This window comes from Protopterus annectens, chromosome 9.part0, assembly GCF_019279795.1.
Source record: "Protopterus annectens isolate FY-2018-M chromosome 9.part0, PAN1.0, whole genome shotgun sequence".
NCBI classification, from domain to species: Eukaryota; Metazoa; Chordata; order Ceratodontiformes; family Protopteridae; genus Protopterus; species Protopterus annectens.
The window spans coordinates 1,276,225,164-1,276,251,612 of record NC_056743.1 but is presented as its reverse complement, the minus strand read 5'-3'; the positions used below and the strand labels follow the sequence as shown (position 1 = coordinate 1,276,251,612).

Sequence of the window (26,449 nt, the reverse complement as noted above, 5' to 3'; positions counted from 1 at the left end):
AAGAGGTATTACAAGCTTCAGCAAATGGACTCTCATAGACCTTCTGCTGTCCCGGCTGCCTTGTTTGGATGCCTTTTCTACTGCATTCCAGGCTCTAGACTCCCAGTCCCCTGCCTCCACACCAGATAGGTTTTACAGGCTGTTTGAAGATTGCAAATTACTTTATAGATGTCCTTCAGCTAGCCCCTCTGTGGTGTCTGTGGCTTCTGACAAGCCATCTCAGTTACTGCCTTCTACAAAACGTCTTCCTTCTAATAGAGAGTAGGACTATGGAAAGGCTAAGTAAGAAGGTCTATAGCTCTGTTATTTTGGCTTTCTGAACTGTCAATTACCAGGCCTATATGTCTAGATATATTTTGGCTATTCTTTCTCAGGCCTGTCAGGTTATTTCTGACCTTCCTGATTCTGAAATGTAGTTTTGATGCAGCAGAGGCTTCTTCCAGAGCTGCTGTTTTTGAATCTGTGATGAGTTAGTCTTAGCTTCGGATTCAGCCTTTGCTTGATATTAAGGCTGAGTTGATGTATGCTTCTTTGGATAACACTTATTTGGTGCAGCTGCTGATTTGTTTGTCTCCAGGATAAGGACAAGGCTTTTCTGTAACTTAGAATGTGTTTGTTTCTCCTATACCCAAATTTCAAAGAAATTACCCTCATAAGCCATCCTTTGTTCATAGCAATAAATTAGAACATTAAATCATTTAGCAATAAATTAGAACAAGTTAAACTCAAGAAATTAAGACGTGACCTCCAAGATTTCCAGTCGGGTCGCATCTTTGTTTGGCCAAGGATTAATCAAAAAGAAGTATCTCAAACTGTCCATACATCTGAAGCTTCACAATTGATGAACAATGAACCTGATGCTTCCGCTGAATTATTGGATGCCCATGTGATGACAGACAGTCATTCAGGTGATATTATTGACCATGGGTCTGGCCAATCTAACACCTCTCTGCCCTGTAATCAACAGGGTTTGTCTCATAATACTAACTTGGGTGCTAAACCTAAAGCCAACAGTTTGAACATTACTTTTGTTGCACCGGTGCCTTTAAACGTCCCTCTTCCATACAAGAGCGCAGTACGCACGCGCTCAATCAGTCGGGGAAGAATGAAAAGAAAGATGTCAGGAGAAACGCCAGAACGGAGAAGGAAAGCAAGGAACTGAATTGTTTATTTTTCAACTTAACCTCGAGGACTTTTTCAGCAGATGAACAGAGTATCCTAAATAAAGGCGTGTCGTTTATTCCTTTTAAAGGAAGTACATCATCTGATACTCTCATAGGCTTACGCCTTTTTGCAAGAAAGCTATCGCTGAAGGTATGGTTCAAGGACAATCAGTCGGATAATTCTGAGTTTGACTATAAAACTTATGTCTGTAAAAGGAAAAGTTGCTTTGTAACTCCAATACCACCAACTGTTGATTGTTTCATGCGTGTATGTGAACGTGAGTTCTACTCTTATTATGAACAAGAGAAACACAAAGGTACTTTTGTTAACTTAAACCATGCACAAAGATGTTCCCTAGATAATTTATGTCATGATATGAGCGTAGTTTTTAAACCAGCTGATAAGGGAGGGGGAATCGTTGCATTAGATGCTGCCTTTTATAAACAACTGATGTATGACATGCTGAGTAACGATAAAGCATACAACATTATAGATAGGTCAAAGATAGAAACTATAATTAACTATGTACATGATACAATTTATGACCTGCTTATGACTAGATCGATAGATAAAGCACTTTATGACTTTCTAATGATAGATTCCCCCCTCATTCCCTTGATAAAGGGACTACCTAAGTTACATAAAAATGAGGACCCTCCCCCACTACGACCAATAGTATCAGGTGAACATTGGGTCACTGAAAATGCTTCACTATATGTGCAATCTAGACTTGGGCCTATGGTCAATGCTGTCCCTACTATTTTGAAGAATTCTTATGACCTTTTAGATGATTTGAAACAAGACATAGTTAGGAATAACATCAATGGAGGTACTCTGTTAGTCACACTGGACATCAAAAGCTTATTTACCAGCATCCCCAATGAGTATGGCCTCGATGCGATAAGGTCCCATTTGGTTGACCTTGGTAATATTGATAGCAATGAGATAATGAACATCTGTTGCCTACTGGATTTAATTTTAAATAATAACATCTTTCTGTTTGACCATAAAGTATATGCACAGGCATGGGGAGTAGCCATGGGCACTCCCTGTGCCAATGCTTATGCCAACCTTGTGGTCTATAGATGGGAGAAAGAGTTCATATTTAATGACCCTAGGTTTAATAACGTCATCCTCTACAGACGCTTTGTAGACGACGTTCTGATGCTTTGGAACGGAGATATACACATGCTGAAGGAGTTCATATGCTATATGAACTCAACTACTTCATTCTTTACTTTTACGGATGAATGCTCCTTTACAAATGCTAATTTTCTGGACATTACTATTATTAAAGAAAATAACTATAGTTTAACTACCACCTTGTATAGAAAACTGTGTTGGAAAAATAGTGTTCTTCACTATGACAGCCTACATCCGCGTTACGTATTTCGCAATATAGTAAAAGGTCAGATGACTAGAATACTCAGAATTTGTAGCAATGAACAGGATGGTAGGGAATTAATAGAACATCAAAAGAAATACTTTTTAGATAGATGTTATCCGATTGATCTAATAAACAGCGTAACTGATGCTCTTTTTGAAATGCCATCACATATAACAAAGTTAGGCCATTCTTTCTTTAAAAGAGAGAACAATAAGGGGGTTGTGTATGGAATTAAATATACTAATGATGTTGAGCAACTAATTAGGATTATCAGAGGTAATTGGAAGATACTGCTATCCGATCCCTCTCTTTCACAATTAATAGGGAAGAAACCTATTTTTAGATATAATTGTCTAAACATTAAAAGACTACTTTGCAAAGAAAAACTAGATGTTGTTCCCATTGATATAAGAGCCAACTTTAAAACGGGTACTTTTGCATGTGGCAGATGCTCATCATGCAAATACATTAGTAAGATTCAACTTCCCAATGTTTCTGGTATTAATATGGTTTTTAAACCCACTTTTTATGCTACATGTGACACGCAGAATGTTATCTATCTCGCAGTGTGTAATCAATGTGATGCATACTACGTAGGGATGACATCGCGTAGACTGAAGGATCGTATATACAACCATATTTACGACATAAGGAAGAGTAATCTTACTAATGCACTAGCTATGCATTGTCATGATAAATCCCAACATAGTTTCAATTTTCTGGTTTTGCAAGTAGTTAATCCAAATAGGAGAGAAGGGGACCATTTAGGTACCATTGAAATGTTTGAATTAAAGTGGATATTAAGATTAAAAGCCCATTTTCCACCCGGACTAAATTCGACGGTTAGTATCCGTCCTGTTCTCTTAGGAGCCTCATAACGTATTGATTTCTTTCTCTTTGGCCCTTTACACCTACGCAGTCTACATCTTCATAGTATATGCATATAGGTTGCGATATATTTTTGAATACAGCATGATTGTAATCATACTTTTATCTTACATTCCATGGCAGCCTACTGGTTTTTCAAATATGGTCAAGACTTATTGTATTGCTGTATTATGTCTTCCTTACATTGATAACCACCATTTATCATTAAATGGAATAGAATACATCTATATGGGATCGGTACCATGAGTCCATGTTATCATGTACAATAATGTCCAATTCTCTGAGTAGATTATGATATACACATATTATTATTTGACCTACTAGCTCAACTATCAGCTTAATGCATGGTACCAAGTGGATTAAATACTGCTTGAGATGTACACCATGGAATCTATTAAGTATATTGATTGTAAATATATATTTTAAGAATATTACTTAATTGTTATGTTTTAATGTGATGCTTCTCCAGCGTTCTGACTGTGATTGGATCTGCTACGCATCCTGCTATTTGGTGTTTATAGTTAGCCTGTTGTTATTTGAGCCTTGTTAAGGGGGGTTTTTTATTGGCTTATATTTTTATAAGACAGTTTTGATAATGCTCACGCAAGTAGCGGATTTTTTCATAGTCCCTTTAGTTATTTCAACAAGTTGTTAGGCATTTGTCAAGAGGCTATTACTGTCTCATGTACTTTTAAGATGGTTCTGAAACCGTTCACGCAAATAGCGGAACGTTTTTAGTCATGCCAATATGGTTTATGTTTCTCGTTAAGCGGTAATGGCTTTTTATATCGGGCCAAATTAAACCGTGGCTAATTTTGGACAAGCATTATATAATGTTACTATTATAAGGCAAGCAGGTTATATTAAAAAAGGGAAGTGGACTATATCGTTACATTGAAATCTTTTAACATTATACTTGCATATGTTGAATTGATCTAGCGGGTATTTTTAACTAATGGTGAGCTATGATATGATGCATTTTTGTCCTATGGACTTTTAAACTTTGAATAGATTAATGATTTTTAGAGTATTTAGATTTTTAGAATATTTAGCTTTTGAGATTTACATATGTTTTTACAAATGACAGTTAAGTTCTATTGATGAATGTTTTGAAGCGCATTTGGTAACTAAATATATGTGCTTTAATATGGACTATATCAAATACCATGAAGTTGTTCTTTAAACTGGAGAATGATTATTATTCTAATTATTCAATCATTAACTTGATAATTGTATGATTGGTATTTGCCTTTTGTATATAAGCAATGAGGTTTCTTTGTCCAATTGTAACCTGATGAAGCGCACCTGTGTGTGCGTGAAAGCGCTCGTCCTACAATAAAAATTTTTTCAGTCTTCATGGTGGTTCCTTGCAGTTTTATCTATCTATGATTCTGAAATGTAGTTTTGATGCAGCAGAGGCTTCTTCCAGAGCTGCTGTTTTTGAATCTGTGATGAGTTAGTCTTAGCTTCGGATTCAGCCTTTGCTTGATATTAAGGCTGAGTAGATGTATGCTTCTTTGGATAACACTTATTTGGTGCAGCTGCCGATTTGTTTGTCTCCAGGATAAGGACAAGGCTTTTCTGTAACTTAGAATGTGTTTGTTTCTCCTATACCCAAATTTCAAAGAAATTACCCTTATAAGCCATCCTTTGTTCATAGACAGAGGGTAAAAGAGCTCCTCCTTCTAAAGCTACCCAGACTCCTGTGAACCAGAAATCTCCTTTTTCTGACAAACCAGGTGCTGTCTAACTAGTTTTTTCAACCACATTCCTATTTCCCTTCATCTTTCCCTACCTCTTTCAGTTTGGTTAAAAATGATTCAGGATTCTTGGGTTCTTTCCATTATCCTGCTAAGGTATTACATGGTTTAGAAATCTATTCCCCCCTTTCAGGGGCATTCCTTATCCCCCTAGGAACAGTTGCCTTTTTTCCAGGGGTACTTCAGGATCTTTAAACTCTGGGAACTGTTAGAGAAGTTCCAGTTTCTCAAAGGGGAAAGGGATTTTACTTCAGAATATTTTAAGTTCCAAGGAAAGGGGCCACTTTGGAGACCCAATCTAAACCTCTCTAATTTGAACACCTTTCTGAAGGTCCCTTTCTTTCAGATGTTGTCCCTTCAGACTTTGTTCTCTCTGTTGCTTCCTCAAGCTTTTCTAGTGTCTGGACCTCAAGGGTGCTTATCTTCACATCCCCATTCACCCCCCTTTTCAGGAAGTTTTTACATTTCTCTTTTGCTTCCTGGCATTTTATCTCCTGCTTCAGGCATACTGTCCAGTGAGTCTGCTGCAGCACCTTCACTTTGCCATTTTCCTCCTGCAAAGCCTGGAGTTCACTATAAATTTTCAAAAGTCCTTTCTCACTCCTTCACAGGAGCATGTATTTCTGGGGTGCAGGATCCAAACTATTCCAATACTGGCATCCCTGCCTCCTTCTAAGGCCTTGATTCTTATTTCTTTCTTTCATTCCCTTATTCCTCTGGCCTTATTCACAGCAAGGGAGCTTCTGAGAGTTGTAGGTTTTATGGGGTTCCTATTACATGGTCGACACCATATGATCGAACTTTGAAAAGCTCGAAGGTTAAATGTAACGGCGCCTTACAGTGCAGAATGGGAGAATTTCCTTTTTCTGCACTGAAGTGCGATCTCAGAGTTGGTATATTTAGATAGGGGTTTTGTGGGAGGCTTGTCCCCCTACTCGGAGCGTTAAGGTAAGTTTTATTTATTTTTTTTAATGTTTTATTATATTTTCGAAGTTTCAAACTTCGGTCATATGTTGTCGAACATATGGAATTCGAAGGTTTGAAACTTTGAATATGTAATATAGACCTGGTTTTACGGCCTCCACCATTCTTATGCTCCCTTTTGCCAGACTCCACATGAGAAAACTTCAGTGTTTTCTAAAGCATGGATGGTGCAGTGGTAATGTTGTCACCTCACAGCAAGAGGTTCTCCGGTTCAATTCCCTGCTGGGGTGCCTTCTGCATGAAGTCTATATGTCTTCCCTGCATTAGTGTTGGTTTTCCCTAGGTGCTCCGTTTTCCTCCTATATTACAAAGACATGCATCTGGAGTGTTTCTCCCCGGGCCTTCGCTGAAAATTGGCTTTGTTTCAAGTCGCACATTCCCTGTTAAATGATAAATAGATGCATAAAAATAAATAAATGAAGGCAGTTTGGCTTCAGTATTCCCATTCCCTGGATTTCCTAGTTCCACTTCTTCCATGCCTTAGGCTGGAATTTCAGTGTTGGATTCAGCAGCTGGCTCTCAATCCAAGGCTGTCTTTTCATCCCCCTTTTTCTTCTCAGGAGCTGTTCACATACACTTCAGACTTGGGATGGAGAGCATCCTTCAGCTTTCTAAAGTTGCAAGGTCCTTGGTGGTATCAGCAAAGAAAAGACCAAATCAGTGTAAAGGAGATAGCTCTTCTGCTGGCTCTTCAAACATTTCATTCTCTATTCTCCCCAGGGTCTCTCAAGGTATGTATAGACAGTACCACAGTGATGTGGTATGTCAACAAGCAGTTGGGGGAGAGGGGGAGCTTACCTCCTTTGCCAGTTGGCTGTTCTATTTGTGGGATCTAGCTGTCCAATACTGTGTGATCCTGTGAGCAGTTTATATTCCCTCAGGTCAGAATATTGTGGCAGACTCTCTGAGCAGATCCATAACACAATCCCATGAGTGGATGCTTCACAGGGATGTGTTTCTGGACGTTGTCTACCAGTGGGGTACTCCTCAAGTAGATCTGTTTGACTCCCCCTCTGAACAGACAACTTCCTCTTTTTTGTAATAGATTCTTGGGTCTTGTGGTCTGGAAGGTGGACAACCCTCTCTTTTTCTTTGAAGTAATGTTTCTTTATTCCTTTCCTTCCCTTCCCTTTCCCTCATTCCAAATCTTTTCACCATACAACAAAATGCTCCCAAAATCTTGGTGACTCCCTTTTGGCCCAGACAGCATTGGTGCCCTCCTCCTCTGCATTTAGCCAAAGGCAGTCACAGGTTGAGTTTACTCACACAAAACAAGGGATCTTTCATCCATCCTCACCTGTCCACTCTTCAGTTAACACTGTGGGTGATAGAATTTTGAATGTCCTTCTATTCCCATGCAGGAGGCCAGAAAACTCACAACTAGGAAATCCTACTTATCAGAATGGAAGAGGTGCTCTGTTTGGTGTCTGTTGTAACTGGATCAGAATGGAAGAGGTGTTCTGTTTGGTGTCTGTTGTAACTGGATCCACTTTCTGTGGATGTTCCTTTGGTTCTAGCTTCTGTGTGACTTGCTCAATGCTGGGTTGGCTTATTCATCTGTTAAGGCCCACTTAAGAGCTGTGTCTGCTTGTCTGCCTTTATCACATCTTTTAGCTTCTAGATTTGAGGCTAAATAGTTTCTAAAAGGTGTCCTTCATATTAGACCTACCAGGAAGCCTGCTTCTTCTCTGTGATCTTAATTTTGTTTTAGAAAAATTGACCCCAGGCTCCTATTGAGCCTGCAGCTTCAGCTTCCTTACAGCATTGTTCTTGAAAGACTGTACTTTTGTAAGCCCTTACTTCTGCCGGACGGGTGTCTGAACTTCATGCCCTGATGGCTTGTCCTCCTTTTTTAGTTTTCCATTAGGACAGGGTATCCCTTCATACTAATCCTCCTTTTATGTCCAAGGTGGTGAATGAGTTATTTTTAAATCCATCTGTTTATTTGCCCACTGTTTTCCTTTCTCCGCAATCTGCTAGTGAGAAGGTGTTGCACACCTTGAATGTACATAGACAACTCAGAATTTATTTGGATAAGACTTTGGACTTTTCGTAAATCTGATCAGCTGTTTGTTTCCTTTCATTCTAGATCCTTGGGTGTGGCTCTTTCCAAGCAAAATATTTCTATTTGGATTTCTAAGGCTATTTCTTTTTATTATGCATTCCATGACAAGAGGACAGGAGCCTTTATTTTTCTGTTTAGGCTCATTCTACTAGATACGTTGCTTCTTCCAGTGCTTTTTTTCAAGGGTTTGGTTACAACTCTATTCTTGAGGCAGCTACCTAGTCTTCTGTGCATACATTTACCAAGCGCTTTAAGTTGGGGGAATTCCAGAGCTAGAGCTGGCTTTGTTAGGTCCCTTCCCCAAGGGTTCCTGGAGAGCTCTACTGGTACTCTCTCCTTCCTGAGCCTTTGCACTCCCCTTATTGTGTAGAATACTGCAGCAGTGAAATAGAGGGACATAGTATAGTTGTGCAAGTATTTACCATAATGGTAGATGTCCTTCTCTTCACTGTTGCAGTATTCACTCTTTCCTTCCCCCTGGTTCCTTTCCCTTCTGGATGTTCTGTTTACCTCTTTTTTTCCCCTTGGACTGGTGTTCCAACTTGACCTCTCAGGTCTAAGGATGGTACATCTGGACATCACTGTTATGCTCCCCCCGTATAGCCTAGGACATGTGTGACGTATGACATACCTTAAAGCAACCTAAAGGCTTTGGTGTACTGGCCAGACGTCAGTCCCCCCCCCCTTGGCAGGGGATCCCTATTGTAAAGAATGCTGCAAAAGTGAAGAGATGAACATCTGCTGTTATGGTAAGATTTTACACAACTGTACTGTATAATGACCACACATTATTACTCTATACAAAGCGAAGTGAAGCACTAAAAATGCAAAAGGAGCTGAGGTCAGATCTTTGTTTCCAAATACATTTACTAGCTGAGTCCTTTCATAGCTCTGTTAAGTATGCATCTCTGAATGTAGTGTGGAGGGACTAAATGTTTGTGGATTGTGCAGAAAAGTGCTGTCTTTGCTGTTTTGTTACGGCCATGGCAGAAATTCAGAAGATGCCATTCTTGTGGTCCAAGATTGCTTTTCAAAGGTAGACATTCTGAGAAGCAATGTAGATTATAGTTTTGCTCATTCTTCGTGTTACTTCATTTCTTCCTTAAACATGTCTGACTCTCAGCCTTGTATAGTTTAGCACTGTAGAGGCTGTTTAGATTGGAACTGGAATATTCAGCACAACCACTGAATGGTGGTCACTTTCCCAAGAAAATTGATACCAGGGTGCCTTATTCTTCCTAATCGGATGTTTTTTGTCATGTAAAGCCTGGTACTGTTCTGGAGGGAGACAGGTAAGAGAATTCTTCATTTAGTGCTGTGAAGTCTTTTTTCTTTGTAATAAGTTCAAGAAGCAAACTTTTTAAGCCACTGTAATTCATTGGTGACCACATGTCAAAAACATGTGTATTATGTGTTTATCACTCAAGTGCAGTCACAAAATTGCACATTTTCAGTCTAAACCAATGTTGTTGTCTTTTGGCTTTTCCTGGTTAGGGGTCACCACAGCGGAACTCTGGTCCGCTAATGATTGGCAGTAGATTTTCAGGAATGCCGAGGTGCCAGCTCGATGTTCAACCTTCAACGAAGGCACGCCCATTTACACATTCTTTCGAAAGCCCACCCAACTGAGGGGAGGACATGCAGACTCCACACACAAGGCACACCTCCCGCACTCCAACCGAGAATCTCCAGTCAAAACTAATGCCTGAAAAAAAACAGAAAAATCACTGGAAATGATTTTTTGGAAGATGGCAAAGCCTACCCCAACACTTTTGATCCTTACATAAATTAGATCTGAGATCACTCTGTCTTGTGAAGAGTAAAATCCCTGGTGAATTGTGCATTAAAATGTTGCTCACTAATATGTTCCATGCATGCTTGGCTACTGTTGTGGTGATAACTAGATAATCCTTTTTATACATCTTTCAGGTGAGTGACAGGACTATTACACACACATATGAAGTTTCCATTTTATTTATACTGTTTTTGGCCGTTTACAGTTAAATTTAAAGGAAAGAAATTCTTAAGAAAAATAACTTATTCGTCCCCGGATTCCTCGGTATACCCTCAAGTGTTCTGGCTGAGTTTGTTTCTGCTTACTTTGATAAATTGGGTCGGTCTTATTGTAGTGTACAAGAGTGTTTGAAGTCTGAATACCATACATATGGTATATAGCTTGCTAACTGACAGCTTTTCATTTTTATTAGTGCTGATAAACAATTTTTAAATTGAGTGGCACAAGGAAATTATAAACTCTTTAAAGCGTGTGGGTGGAGGTGGGGGCTTAATTTTATTGTTATGAAGCCCTTAACTATGCATTCATGAGTGGTATGAGACAGTTTGGTTTATGGTGCTGTATTCTGTTTTGTTTCCAGGTGTTTGTGGACTGGTATGAGAAATTCCAAGAGAAGTTAAATAAGAAAGTGGTGCTGTTGACTGGGGAGACAAGCACGGACCTTAAATTGTTGGGGAAGGGCAATATCATCATTAGTACCCCTGATAAGTGGGACATTCTCTCCCGTCGTTGGAAGCAGCGCAAAAATGTTCAGAATGTTAACCTCTTCATTGTAGATGAGACCCACTTGATAGGAGGGGAAAATGGAGTAAGTGTTGACCTTTTTTACAGTTCTTCTGAAAATAACAGGTTGCTCATTCAGTGTGTTCTTGTCAAGAAGCCAGTAAAGTTGTTAAATTAACAGATGTTCTTGAAACACTGTGCATGCTGCAGGAAATTACTTGAATGGTGCTTAAAGCACTGTTTTACATACAAAGCTTTCATCATTGTATTTAATTTACTTTTATTTATTTATGCATTTGTTTTGTTTTTTTTTTTGAGGGGGGGGTGCTTTTTTGTCAGTTATGGTAGCTTATTTAATGTAGTATGTCTAAACCTGTTGCTCAAAGCTGGATTGTCATTATGTTCAGGACAATTGCTACTAGCTTGAACATGACACGTGCATTAAGATGTCTGTCGCTGCTTTAGGTCATCAGTAAAGTTTTGTTTCATACCTGTAAGTTTGGAAATGACTCTCTTTGCCTTTTCTTCTATAGCCAGTTCTAGAGGTCATCTGTTCCAGAATGAGGTATATCTCGTCCCAGATTGAACGGCCAATCAGAATTGTTGCTCTTAGTTCTTCCCTTTCCAATGCAAAGGATGTGGCCCATTGGTTAGGTTGCAGTACCACTGCAACTTTCAACTTCCATCCAAATGTCAGGCCTGTGCCATTGGAACTACACATTCAGGTGAGTTGATGGGTTGTTATGTTGATCTGAGACGGATTTGAGCGTTTTTCTCTGCAGCTGTTCTATCAGAAATGAGAGTAGTTTTCACCTATATAATTCCACAGTGCTTCGAACTCATCCAGTGGAGTTTTACATCAGTGTACAGTAGAAGCTTTGAAATCAGTAAAATGTATAAACTGTGGTGCTTGTTTTTTTTAATTTGTCAGTGATCTTTGCGTCTTCAGAGTTTAATTTTGAAGTGGGACTAGTAAGGGATACATCAGATAGCTTTATTTGGCAGGAGGTAGACTTTGTCATTGTGGTGTTCTGCTTTTCTCTGTTTTATTGGGGTATACTAGTGATGGTAGTTGGGAGAAGTGAGGGTTAGTGAATGTTGGCCTTCTTGCTGAAGTGCACAGAGTTAAGTGTATTCACTCACAAGAGCAAGAAAGTCCAATATAGACTCAAAACCCTAAAACTAAAAGCAAAAAAAAAAAAAAAGCTCAACACTCCGAAAACAATGTACACCTTTTGACTGAATACGTTTTTAAAGAATAAAAGATGAAAGCGCTTACTGGAGATTTATTTATTTTTCCAAATAAAAGTCCATCTTGTTCGCAGTATTCAGAATGCAGAAAATGTGATTACTGTTTAGTAGTATATATTCCAAGGAAATGGCCTGCAAGCGCTGATGCTTCTGGCATGTATACTTCTCAATAAATTCATAGTTTCAAGTTATCCTGCAGTCAGTTTGTTAGTAATCAGTCAGGATGCTTAAATGTCATAGTTACTCTGGTTTGGTTTAGTTATTGTGGAGATTAACTTGTGTAATGAGAAAATGCAGTAACGTGTGAAGAACTGCATTTCAGATATTTATAGGAATAGTATGATTATCAGATTAATATGCCTTTTTGCACAAGAAGATGTTTTGTGAATTTTAGCAGATTTGTTCTGGTGTTTTTTGTGGAAGCTTGCTGTTTACCTTTTCATTTCTAGTTAGTTTATATTTTAGTTTTTTCTGTGGTTCACATTTGGACCAACCACAGAACTTTGAGATGTCTGCTGCTCCCCCCCAACACACAAACGCACCATCTGCCATGGCCATTTTTGCCTTTAGAATTCGCCAGTGTATGACTGCATGACAGAAGGCCGACAATCCTCTCTCCCTCAGTAGTAGAACCTGGCACAACTGGTACTGTGGTGCACACTGAAAAAAAATCCTCTTGCCTGAGCTGCTGTCTGACTCAGATGTCTTAGTGGAAGACAGGGACCTAGCTTATGCTTCCCAAGTTCACTCTGTCTTGGGGCATAACAGTGATAGCAAGGGGCCACTGTCATCCTGCTGTAAACCCAAAGAGTACTCTTTTAGGAAGACTTGGCCTGATGAAGGCACATTGTTTCTTTCTGTCTGTCCGTCTGTCTATTCTTTGTTTACTGGGTTAGTCCTACTAGGCTGGTAGCCTCTCTTTAGGGAGACCTAAGGTGGTATTTATACTAATAGGGGGAATTTAGGCCAGGGAATCGCAGAACTTCTCCAAGTCATCATTGTTGCGAGTGAGAGACATTTTGCAGAATTACTTCCTGTTTCCGTTCCAGGTGCAGAGGAGGCCCAGAGAAACAGGAAGGCTGATAGAGGAAGAGACTGAGTGGTGAGATAAATGGAGGAGAAAGCAAATATTGAGACCACAGAATGTGTGCAGGATACTGAGGAGATGTTTCAAAGAAATTGTTTTGATAAAGATGAGTTGGCAAGTGATGGAGGGTCTTGGAATGATTTACTTAAAGAAATGGTGAAGCAAAGTGAGCTAGAAAATGAAGATGTTTCCTGAGGGGGACATTATGGAGAAAATACAAAAGGAGGATGCAGAGACGATCCTGAAGAATAGTGGTGAGACGGAAAGAAATGATGTGCAGAGAAAATAAAAGAAAGCAAAAGGGAAGTAGCAGAAAAGAAGACAGAAAAAAAAGAAAAACAGAAGTATGTGGTAAGGATTCAGTGTAAAGAAAAAGAAATGGACTAGTATGAAATGTGGGACAATGTAATAGCTCCTTTGAGTGTAAAACCACATGAGGTAAGAGTATTTATTCTTATTAACAAACGGACATTTTTGTGACATCATATTTGAGACTGTTTTTTCAATGGAAAATTTTCTTGGAGAATATGAAAAAACGAAAGACTAACCCATGGAATCTTTGTGTTAAAATAATTTAACAGGGACACACAAAAAGAAAATACATGTAGAGTTTCAAACATAGGTAGAAAGAGAGACTTCGAAAACACATTTGAAAACTTTATGCAAAGTACTTAAAAAGTCTCTCTCTCTACCTATGTAAAGTACTTGACAGAGTGCAAATGTTTATGACAGAAGGAGTTCATGGATTGGTGGCTTTTGTGTTAAAAATAGAAAAACATTTTTGTGCAAAAGGACATTTGGTAAGTAACTCTGACAAAAGAAAATGTTATATTTGTGGGGAAATGGGACATGATGCAAAAAATGTGAATTGAAATGTTAACAAAACTGGACATTTATGGATGGATTGCAAAAATGAAAATAAGAGCAAGGAAATAGAGAAGAAAATGAACAAAGAAGAAATTAATTTTAGAAGTAGTAGAAATAGAAAAAAAAATAGATGAGAAGACAATAATGAGGACACAGAAGAATGGTAGAAAAACTGTTATACAAACTGCAGCCAAACTCTGATCCCTAATCAAAAACCAAAGTAGAAGCAGAAAAAAAATGGTACGGTGAACACAGCCAAGGCCAGTGTAAAACCATTTTAATAAAATAATAAGAAAACAGAACAGATAACCCCTTTCAGGGTGTCAGCCCTTCATCATATCTACTACTCTAACACAAAGACAAGCCCTAAAAAAGAAGAGACTATAACAGGCATTAACAGTTCAGCCAATTAGGATCTTACAACAGTAGTACTTAATAGGGTAATTACTGAAGCAATTTGCATGCTCTGTGCCAGCTTTAAATAGACAACCCCATTCAAGCCCTGGTGGTCTGTCCACTTGTAACTTTACTATCCGTTGCATCTCGGCCATCTCTATGCTATGCACAATGTCTCAACACCTTTCTGAAAGTGCCCTCTTTCATGATGATGTCTCACCGGTCTTTGTTTCTCCCCTGTTACTTCCTCAGGCTTTCCTGTGTCTCTGCATCTGAAGGACGCCCATCTTAACATTTCTATTCACCCTCTTTACTGGAAAATGTTGCTTTTCTGTTTCTTCCTCACATTTTCAGCTGTCTGCTTTACCTTTTGGTCTTTCTAAAGCTCTGAGCGTCTTTGCCAAATGTCTGGCTCCAGTGGTAGCTTTCTGTAAACTTCAATGATTTGACATTTTCCCTTATTTGGATGACCTGTTGATTCAAGCCACCTCTCAGCACCTTCTTCATCGGGATTGTGAATATATCATGCTTCTCCACAGTGTGGGGGGGGCACTCTAAATCTAAAAAAAAAAAAAATCTGTTTTCAACCTGAATTTCAAGATGGGCCGCACACTGATCAACAGCTTAACATCAGCTCTCCCAGTGTGAAAAAAGAAACTGAAAGATAAAAGGCTAGTAATTCAGCCCGTTTTAGTAAAATTCAGTTACCGGCTAGTAAGTACACTGCCTGTATGCCAGCAAAGAACAAAGAGCCTGAAAGAAAATCAACTAGAAAAGGTGTAGAGATAACACTTACTGGGAAAAATCCTACAGGTGTTTGGCAAACAGCAGCTCAGGCCTCAGCTTTGGTACAAGACATGGCTTCCAGTAATTTAGAGGAAAAAATAAATCTGATGAGCTCAGAGCTGATCAAAGTTAATGAAATATTGGAGGAATATGTCAACTCAATAACAGAACAGTTAGAAAAAATGGAAGAAGCGTTAAACAGATGTTCATATGAACTGATAAAACAGTATAAATCAGAAGTCAAAATGAAGAAAAGGCTGGTTGAGCATGAGACTGTTCAGTAAGAGCAGTTTCAAAAACTGGTATAGATAGAGGACAGTACGTGTAAAGAAAACCTGAAATTTTGTGCTATACCGGAGTATCTAGAAGGAAGAAACTATTTGAAATTTATAAAATCACAAATTAGCAACTGGACTGGAATTCCACAGCAGGAGCTAATAATTGAAAGGGCACATTGTGTGAATGCTCCAAACCTGGCCATGAGAAAGCACCTAAGACCAGTATTAGTAAAGATCTACTCATAGCAGCAGAAACAGTTGATCGTGACAAAACTGTGGCAGAAGGGCAAAGTATTAAAAAATTGAAATCCAAAACGACCAGCAACAACAAGTAGGTAGTATTCCATTTTATTTATCAGCTTCCTCAGAAAACAAATTAACAATGAGGTAAAATACAAGGCAAAGGGAAATGACAACATAGCAAGGTAAAACTCATTGTAGTAATTGAAAGCAGGTATAAACCTTCACAAGAACAACTATGTTCCTCATACAAACATTAATTCATGTTAGTAATAACCATTTCAAAGTGTGAAATGTTATTGTTAAAAGTAATGGTATCCATTATAAGTAAAAAACATAATGAGCATCTATGTGCCTTAAAGATATTATTGTATAAACAACAGTAATAATTAAAAATCTAGACCAGTAATAACTATGAAGAAACACACCACCAGGCACCACGCCAAGTCAAGAAACAAAAAACACGCCACATGAAGTCAGAAACAAAAAAATATATTATATGTATTCTGGGAAAAATCATATGTATGCAAAAGTAATTAAGGTATACATACATAGGAAGGTACTACCTTAAATAACTTTAGACGCATTTTGCTACCCGGGTTTAAATGAAAACTGTAACATCTCAGCAGTACTCAAGTTGAGGAGTTATTTAAGGTAGTACCTTCCTATGTATGTATACCTTAATTACTTTTGCATACATATGATTTTTCCCAGAATACATATAATATATATTTTTTGACTTCATGTGGCGTGTTTTTTGTTTCTGACTTCATGTGGTGTGCCTTTGGTGTAGCACTTCTCATGTTTATTACTGTCTAGATTTTAATTATTACTGTTGTTTATACAATAATATCTTTAAGGCACATAGATGCTCATTATGCTTTTATACTTACAATGGATTACCATTACTTTTTTAACAAGATTTAATCCATTACTGCATATTACATTTACTTTTTATGAGTTGCTATTTGAATGACCTTTTATGTTGAATTTTCACTTTAATGTCATGATTTCATTTACATATTTTAAGAATTTTAAATATGTTATTTTAATTTTATGCTTACTTTCTTGGTAAATTTCACACTTTGAAATGGTTATTACTAACATGAATTAATGTTTGTATTTTTTGAGGAACAAGTTGTTCTTGTGAAGGTTTATACCTGCTTTCCAATTACTACAATGAGTTTTACCTTGCTATGTTGTCATTTCCTTTGCCTTGTATAAAAGGCGGCACTTTTACTCATTGTTAATTTGTTTTCTGAGGAAGCTGCACCTTAGTGCGTAAAACGTTTGTGATAAATAAAATTCGTTAAGACTACCTACTTGTTGTTGCTGGTACAAGGGCTCCGTGGTACGTTTTTGGATTTCAACTGTTTTTTGTCATTTGCATTTGCAAAGTATTAAAAAATGGTGACAGCAGACTTGTTTGTGGAAAATGATTATTTACTGTACTTCAGGCAGAGAAGCAAATTTATCCCAGCAGTCAGGGTGTGTCGAGAATCAGGTGTGAGATTCAAGGTACTGTCCTCAGATTTTTTTTTTCCTGGAGGATCTAAGTAATTTTTTGATGCAGAACAGGCTAAGGAGAAAATACAGAAGTTTATCAAATAAAAAGTGAGCCATCTAACAAAAGGGGGTCTCTGCTTCTCATTCTTCTGATAATAAAGGGATTTTTGCCCATGGAACTTTTTCCAGTGTTCCAGAGGAAGATGCTTGAAAGACAGAAAAAAAGCACAGGAGTTGACTAGAAGAATTGGGAGTACCTTGGATATGAACTGGCGTCTTTGGTTGGGAGATGGAGATGAATAGGAAGAAGACAAGCATCAGTCGCATTTGTAAAGTAATACTTTACAAGAAAAAGTTGCCTAGAATGATTGGACTTTTGACTTTGTTAAACTTGTTGGGGGTGTGATGGCCCCTATTCCGGGCCAGTAGTAAAGGAGCCTCAGTCCCCACCACTGACACAGGTGAGGGATGGCCACTAGGGAAAAAATGGACACACAGTATTTTCAAATGCAGCTTTCTGCACCAAGCATAGTTTTCCTTAAGAGCACATAGGGAGCACACTCTAGACCTGGCTGGACTCTCTGTCTTTGCCCCAAGCAAGACTCTACACTGACCACTTTGGAGCATTGTGTCCCTGTTCCAAGTAACTTACACACACACTTGGATATTTGATTTTCTGGCGCACACATACCTGGGAAGGGCTGGCACAGGTTTACCAGCTGTGCCCCCTCTGCCCAGACTATAAGGTAATTACACTATCAGTCAGCTACCCTAAGGCTCTTAACAAGAGTACCCAGTTATACTGAGTAAAATTAATACTATTACAAATGGTAGAGTTTGACCAATGCAGCAAGGCTTTCAGGAGCAGCTGCAGTGTCACTGAAATAAACACAAGTACTCTTAAGATGTTTAAAGTATTCTGTAAAAGACCAGCCATAATGTAAAGTAATACTTTACAAGAAAAAGTTGCCTAGAATGATTGGACTTTTGACTTTGTTAAACTTGTTGGGGGTGTGATGGCCCCTATTCTGGGCCAGTAGTAAAGGAGCCTCAGTCCCCACCACTGACACAGGTGAGGGATGGCCACTAGGGAAAAAATGGACACACAGTATTTTCAAATGCAGCTTTCTGCACCAAGCATAGTTTTCCTTAAGAGCACATAGGGAGCACACTCTAGACCTGGCTGGACTCTCTGTCTTTGCCCCAAGCAAGACTCTACACTGACCACTTTGGAGCATTGTGTCCCTGTTCCAAGTAACTTACACACACACTTGGATATTTGATTTTCTGGCGCACACATACCTGGGAAGGGCTGGCACAGGTTTACCAGCTGTGCCCCCTCTGCCCAGACTATAAGGTAATTACACTATCAGTCAGCTACCCTAAGGCTCTTAACAAGAGTACCCAGTTATACTGAGTAAAATTAATACTATTACAAATGGTAGAGTTTGACCAATGCAGCAAGGCTTTCAGGAACAGCTGCAGTGTCACTGAAATAAACACAAGTACTCTTAAGATGTTTAAAGTATTCTGTAAAAGACCAGCCATAATGAAAGGTATAGAAATATTTAATAATAAAGTAGAAAACTTGAATACTGAATATCTAGTTAAAATAAACACCAGAGTTTCAGTCACAGGAGATGTAAAAAAATAGCAGTTGAATAGATTCACACAGATGCAGAAAAACAATACTAGACTAATCTAACTGTTTTCCTGACTAAATAATTACTGATGTGAAGTTGTTCAATCTCGCCATTCATTCTTTACTGATTGGTTTGGAGCCGATCCTCTGAGCCGACACGGCCAATTAGCAAAGCTCAAAGATTACCAGTAGCTCAAGACCAAGCCCCTTATCCCATGATGCATTGCTGGAATTACCTCAGATCTAGTTTGCCATGGCACTGATCTCTGGGTTTCCAGCATTGCTTGAAACTTTTTGTGGGATTTTCTACATATTTGCAAGTTTTTCTTCATATTTCTGTTTTATATGCTTATATATAGCTAGATATAGTTACTGTTTAAAAGTGTTCCCCTTTCCCTTTTATAACTTTGCCATGTTTTGTGTGACTTCTTGCTTCTTGGCCTTTTGCCTCAGTAGTTTTAGAATAGTTTATAGTATATTTCTCTGTTGTATTATATTTAGAGTGGCCCCTTTGGGTGGGTGTTTGTCAAAGTTGCTGATAGTCTTATAGTGGTTATTTTTCTAATGATGTCTGAAGATAAAGAGAAACTTCCGAAGTCTGGCTTTAAAAATGTGCAGACTGCAGACAAAAAATGTCTGTGGCAGATGCACATGTTCAGTGTGTTTATTGTTTGGGTGAGGAGCACCTTCAGGAGTCCTGCAGTATCTGCCACTCCTTTTCTACTAGGGTGCTGGCTGAGAGGAAGGAGGAAACTCATAGATTGAGGTATCCTTAAGCACCCCTTTGTAGAAGCTTTGTCTGACGAGGATGGGGCCAGCAAACCATCAAAATCCTCAGTCTTCCACTGAGTCTAAATCAAAAAAAGTGGAATATACTGTGACTTCGGCTCCACAGCCTTCGGAGTCAACAGACTGTTCTTTTCAGAGCTGTGACTCTGGCTTGGAACCGGTCTCCAAGACTCCTTCACCACTTCTTCAGTCTGCACCATCGGTTAGCCTTTCTGATTCGGACATGGATTGACTGGTACAGAAGCTTTTAATGGCACCAGGCCTAGCTAAATTGTTGTCTGCTCCGACCTGGGTGTCAGAGCTGAAGACCACACTTCCTGATTTGACTACGCTTCCTCTGAGCCGTACCGGTCCTTCGGAGCTGAAGGAGGCCGACTTGATTGTAGAACCCTTGGAGTCGACGACTGTTCCAGTATCGTCGGCTCCATCTGCTCGGACATCTTCGGTGCTGACCAGGGACTCTAGGAGCCGACGCTCCTCTGTCGGATCCGGGGAGGATAGTCGCACTGACTCGTCAGTGGCGACTCTTCCTCTCGAGGCTTCGGCTCGGGTGAGCTCGGCTCCTACCTCGGGCTCAAGCCCATGGCATCGGTGCGGGGGGGGATTGCGGTTCCTTCGGGTCCATCGACTCCTCATCGGAGATGTGATTCTTTCGAAGCCATGAGGCAAGTGTTGTCTCCAAAGACTTCCTCATCATCAGGTTTGGCCTCTTCTTCCCTTAACGTGCTTGTGTCCGCTTCTGCTACCATCTGTCATCCAAAGGGTAGAGACCCAGAGCCTCAGTTAGCCTCTCTGTGTGCTTCCTGCTCTTCTGCGACTTCCCCAGAAGTCCCCACTTAGAAAGTACCCAGAAAGAGGCTATGCAAGAGGAGGCACTTGGACTCCCCACAGGAGTCCTTGACATCTGACACTGATTTGGAGGAGTCAGAAGGGTCCCCTTGATCCCCCTCTGAGGACATCTCCTTTGCAGGAGATACTTGAGATCCTTAGGCAAAGGGGCGCTTGGCAGTCCAAAAGCCCTACTGAGGATGAGTCTGTTCTTCTGAAGGCTTTCAGGTCTCAACCTTCCACCTCTTGGGTGTCTCCACCGTATGATGACCTTTTGCAGTTGGTCTCTCGTAGGACATGGGAGTCACCGGAGTCCATGGAGCTTGTCCCCCGGAGGCCCAGTAAATTTATTTCTGCCCATGTCGATAAATCCTTTCTAAGGGAGTTCCTGTTGATGTCATGGTGGTGGTGGCGGCCACAAAGAAGGAATTGTCGGAAACTTCTGCATCTGTCCATCCTCCTAATAGAGAGTCCAGGATCATGGATAGATATGGGAAACACATGTTTAGTTCAGTAACTTTCACTCTGCGATCACTGAACTATCTGACCCATTTCACCAGACTGCAAAGAGATCTCCTTAAGGAGCTGGGTGATTCTCTTCAGGGTACTGTAGCTGCAGACAAAGTTTCGGCCCAGCTTGCTACCCTTATTTCCATTATGAACTCATCCATGCGCCTCATATCATATGCGGCTGATAGTCGAGTAGGGCTGCAGGCACAGGGATTGCTCTTCGCAGGCATGCCTGGATGCGCCTCTGTTCCTTTGCGGAGCCTTTCAAGTCTTCATTGACCAGGTGTGAACAGGAGGGAAAGACTCTGCCGTCGGAGTCCGTTTTTCCACCCCTACTCGGCCTTTTCCCAAAGGCCAAAGGGGGAGGGAAGATGTGGTTCCGGAAAGCCCAAGGAGCCTTTCAGGACACATGTGGAGAACCCCCCTCCAGGGGCAGAGGAGGGGGTAATAATGGAAGACGCCGCCCTCTTGGCAGAGGGGGTCCGCAACACCAGGGTAACAAGCGATCATTTCTCTGGCCAACCCTACCAGTGCTACTGAGAGGAGGCACGACTGCCCTGCTCTGGAGGTGGTCGGATCGCTTATCTTTGTACCCAGAAGCCTGGTTAGGTATCACAAATGACAGATGGGTACAAAGCATCATTTCCAGAGGGTCTTTCATACCGTTCTTTGCTCCTCCCATTCCCGTCAAGAGAATCCCGGATGTTTCACCCAGTTACAGGGAACAAGCAACCATAGAGGTACACAAGTTGCTAGAAGTAAGAGTCATCCAACCAGTCCCAGCAGACCAAACAGAATTCGGAACTTACTCAAGATTCTTTTTGGTTCCAAAGAAAACAGGGGACTGGAGACCCATTTTGGACCTCAGCAGACTGAACCAATTTGTAAAAAAAAAAGAAAAGTTTCAGATGGTCATGCTTCAGTCCATACTCCCCTTCTTGGGGAAGGACAATTGGATGTGCTCGATCGATCTCAAGGATGCATACTACCACATAAAAATGGCCAGACCATCCAGAGATCATCTGCGTTTCCTTCTGGAAGCCAGTCACTACCAGTTTCGAGCCCTGCCCTTTGGTCTCACTACAGCCCCCAGAGTGTTTACCAAATTTATGGCAGTGGTCACGGCTCACCTGAAGCATCTAGGATTTCGAGGTGTTTCCATACCTAGACTATTGGTTCCTTACCTCCACCACCAGGCATCAACTGATTCAGGCAACAGAATACACTCTGACACTCTGCAACCACTTAGGCATTATGGTCAACTTCGAAAAGTCTGCCTTGTTGCCTTCACAGCATATCATCTTTATAGGGGCAGAGTTAGACACTTCAACCACCACTCTACGTCTTCTAGTCAAAAGGGTATAAATTCTTCACCAACGCATCATTTCACTGGTTTCAGAGAACAGAGCTCCAGCCTCAGAGGTCTTGAAAATACTAGGTTTGATGGCGGCAGCAATTTTAGCCATTCCATTGCTGAGGATGCATATGCAGATTCTTTAGTGTCTCCTGTTAACTCAGTGGTCTTTCTAGGAGTTGCCAATGAACCATATTATTCTGATTACAGACTCTTGCAAGAAGGATCTTCAGTGGTAATTGATGTTTCTACATGTCACAGTAGGACACCCCTTTGTACTCCTCCCTCCAGTAGCCACTGTGACTACGGATGCTTCCCTGATAGGGTGGGGAGCATTTTCAGGGAAAGACTGCCCAAGGCACATGGACGGATCAAGAGTCACATGTGCATATTAGTGTCCTAGAGATGAGATCGGTACTTCTGGCGTTGCAGTACTTTCAGGTCTCTCTCCCTCTAGGGACAATTGCCATACAGACAGACAACATGTCAGTGGTCTGGTATTTGAACAAACAGGGTGGGACCAAGTCTTGCCCCCTTTGCTGAGAAGCCCTCAGAGTCTGGCAGTGGGCTGTGTCATCCCAGCGCTTTCTGTTGGCAATGCACATCTCGGGGAGATCCAGCGTGATAGCGGACAAGCTGAGCAGGGCAATTTTGTTGCTACACAAGTGGTCCCTAAAACAGGAGATTGCAGACAGAATTTTCTGCAAATGGGGCCAGCCTTGCTGCAATCTTTTTGCCAGCCACATCAACACCAAATGCAGAAGCTACTTTGCCCTGATTCCCCCTCCGGGAGAACCCCCGAGGGAGGCACTCGTACACGATTGGCCCCTGGGTCTTCTCTCTGCATTTCCCCCAATTCTGCTGATACCCAGATTTTTACAGAAAGCAAAGTCGCTGGGAAGGACTGTCATTCTTATAGCCCCTCATTGGCCTCAGCAGATTTGGTTTTCAATTCTTTACCATCATCTCTTGGAGGATCCATGTATCCTGGACCCAGTTCCAGACCTTCTGACACACCCGTCAGGGGATCTCCATCTTTCCTTGCAGTCACTGAAGCTAACTGCTTGGCTGCTCCAGTTCCCCGTATAGCCAGGCTTCATAATCTTTCAGATGCCACAAGTCAAATTTTGTTGGCTTCCCACAAACCTTCCACCAGAAAATTGTATCTTATTAAGTGGAAAAGATTTTCCATTTGGGCTTCTAACAAAAATCTTGATCCTTACCAAGCTCCATTGTCATCCATACCAGCATTCTTGACCAAGATATTTCACGAAGGAGCCGCAGCTGCTACCGTTAGGGTCCAGTTAGCAGCTGTATCTAATTTTCCTCTAGATATTGATGGACTGAATATTATGCAACACCAGTTATCCAAGGCCTTCCTCAAAAGTACCTTTCACATGAGACCTCCAGTGAAGACTCATTCTCCCTGGAGCTTGAATTTCATGCTTTCCCGTATTCTTTCTCCCTTCGAACCAGCATCATCTTGTGAGCTCAAGTTTCTGTCATGGAAAACTGTTTTTCTGGTGGCCATTACTTCTGCCCGCAGAGTGTCAGAGCTTCAGATATTATCTGTTAAGCCCCCATATATGATTTTTCATCTTGACTGAGTATCCCTTAGGACTAACACTTCCTTTTTGCCTAAAGTTTGTTCTGAGACAAACATCAATCAAGTTATTGAGTTGCCCGTTTTTTCCCCAACCATACCAACAAATTAGAATACACGCTGCACAGACTTGATGTTCACAGACAGCTTAGATATTATCTGGACGGAACAAAAGACTTTAGAAAGTCAGACCAGCTTTTTGTTTCATTCTTTAAAGCCAGAAAAGGTAGACCAGTGGCTAAAACAACCCTTTCGAAGTGGCTTTCAGATTGTATCACCTACACTTACTCATCTGCTAATAGGTCTTTGTTGCATAAAGTGAAGGCGCATTCAGCCAGAGCAGTCTCTACCTCTTCGGCCTTTAAAGCCAAGTTACCACTGGATAATATCTGTGCTGCAGCCACTTGGTCTAAGCCTCACACTTTTATCACTCATTACAAAGTGGGCAAGGCCTCCAGGGACAGAGCTTCCTTTGGTTCTGAGGTCCTGAAAAATGTACTCCCGTGATCCACCCAGGATTTAGGGTGCTAGGGATACTACCCATCAGTGAAGAATGAACGGCAAGATTGAACAACTTCACATAAAGAAGTTATATACGCACCATAACATTCCATGTGAGTTGTTCCATCTTGCTTTCATTCTCGCGTCCCTCCCTCCCTCCTTCCCCCACCTGGCTGACGGTTGACCTGGAGACTGACTTCATCCTGGCTATTCAATGTTTTTCCTGTCTTGGGAGATTAGTCCTTTTTACTAGAATATGATACACACAGCAAACAAGATCTGAGATAATTCCTGCAATGCATCATGGGATAAGGGGCTTGGTCTCAGGCTACTGGTAATCTTTGAGCTTTGCTAATCGGCCCTGTCGGAGCCGAAGATCAGTTCCGAACGCATCAGTGAAGAATGAAAGCGAGATGGAACAACTCACATGGAATGTTATGGTGAGTGCATAACTTTTTTCCTTAGTTAAGTTACTACAGTAAGGCAAGATGAGGTGTGAGGTTGTGTGAGATATCTGAGAGATCTTTCCTGTCCTGTTCCAAAAAAAAAAAACAGTGCTACTGCAAGAGCTCCATCATATCTCTCAGTAATATCTAGAAAGTCATTTCAATGCTGGTTGTAGAATGGCATCACATCTGGTCGCCTGACTCTGGTACAATACACACCTAGAGCTTTAAGATTTTTTTTGCAGCATCTGAAAGCTGTAAAACAATTTCAGAAACTTTCACCCTTCCAGGGTAGCAGTTAGTTCACCCTTAAGGACAATGCAGTAAGATTCCTAGTCCTGGTTTTCCCTGACATTTTCCATCTCTGGCTGCAATCAGACCTGTAAGATAAAATCTAATTAGCTGGATGGTGATTAACCTCTTACCTTCCAGAATTCTCTGTTAAAACATGCACATTTAATCACTTCTAATAATACTGTCTGACATACATGCATATCTCTCTTCTGTCCAGGAAGACCCACTCATTAAACTGTTGCACTTTTAACACAGGCATCTTTACAAATACATTTTTAACAGAAACTATCTGTACAAATCAGTGTGATAGTCAAATGAAATAAAATTCTTTACAAAACCCCAACTTGCTATGATGGCATATGTTACACATCCACAGCCCTACTCTGCCAGACACAGATGGCACTACCTCATGTCATCACATCGGGACTGAAAGTGATGTACCGTACTTCATGCCATTAATGTTTGAAAGGACACTAAAAAGTAAAAAGGGGTAACTCGAAGTAAAATAATTTTATTAGTATTTGGATAAAATATTTCATGATATAAATTGCATGTTATATAGTAAAGCATTTTCGGTGATTATTGTGTGCGATACAAAAGTAAACAAGTACTTTTTTATAGTTTAAAAAATATAGGCATTACAATATAGAAAGAAAAAGACTGTACAAAAGCATGTTTAAGTCCATATGTAGTAATCTCGGGGTGTTGGGGTAGGGGGTGCCGTGTATGATAATTTAATAAAGATGTTTCTTGTAAAAAAAAAAAAAAAAAAAAAAGTATGCTGATCATAGTACATGTTGAGATGTTTTCTCCTATTTTTGCATAAGTGAATGTCTGGATTAATGTATTTGGCTTAGTCGAATAAGTTTTTTTTGGGGGGGTGTATGTGTTTATGCATGTGGGCTTCTTTCAAATAAAAACACTGTTACTGTAAGGAAAATTTTTGTTTCAGCAAATGTCCATTGTGAGTTGGGAAGTCTGCAGCTGAGAACAGCTGCACATTTTGTTATGTTTCCATTGAGATAAGCAGATTACAGGTGCTGGCAATGAAACTTGAGAGTTGTGGGAATTTTTCCTGAGGGAATCTTTTAATTAAAAAGGTACTAGGGCAAGCAGCTTAGTAAAAATTTAAGTTTTCAGATATCCTGGTACCTAAATACTTCAGTGTATTTAGCAGAACGATATATAAATTGTTTTATTTAAAGAAAGCCATTGCAGTTTTTCATAAGTCTAAAAGTTCATGCTTTCTGAAAATGTACAAATTGTTTTTTACATCTTGGAGGGGAATAAAGTTATGACAAGAAC

The 26,449-nt window shown here is 40.3% G+C and overlaps 1 protein-coding gene across 2 annotated transcripts in view; it reads left to right on the top strand.

Moving 5' to 3' along the window:
• SNRNP200 (small nuclear ribonucleoprotein U5 subunit 200) overlaps nucleotides 1–26,449 on the top strand; it is a 1,344,735-nt gene that overhangs the window by 877,477 nt on the left and 440,809 nt on the right. For both annotated transcript variants that reach the window (XM_044084204.1, XM_044084205.1), the window contains 2 exons: nucleotides 10,624–10,851; nucleotides 11,300–11,491. In XM_044084204.1, the coding sequence (XP_043940139.1) occupies nucleotides 10,624–10,851; nucleotides 11,300–11,491 (420 nt within the window). The remainder of the gene's footprint in view (nucleotides 1–10,623; nucleotides 10,852–11,299; nucleotides 11,492–26,449) is intronic.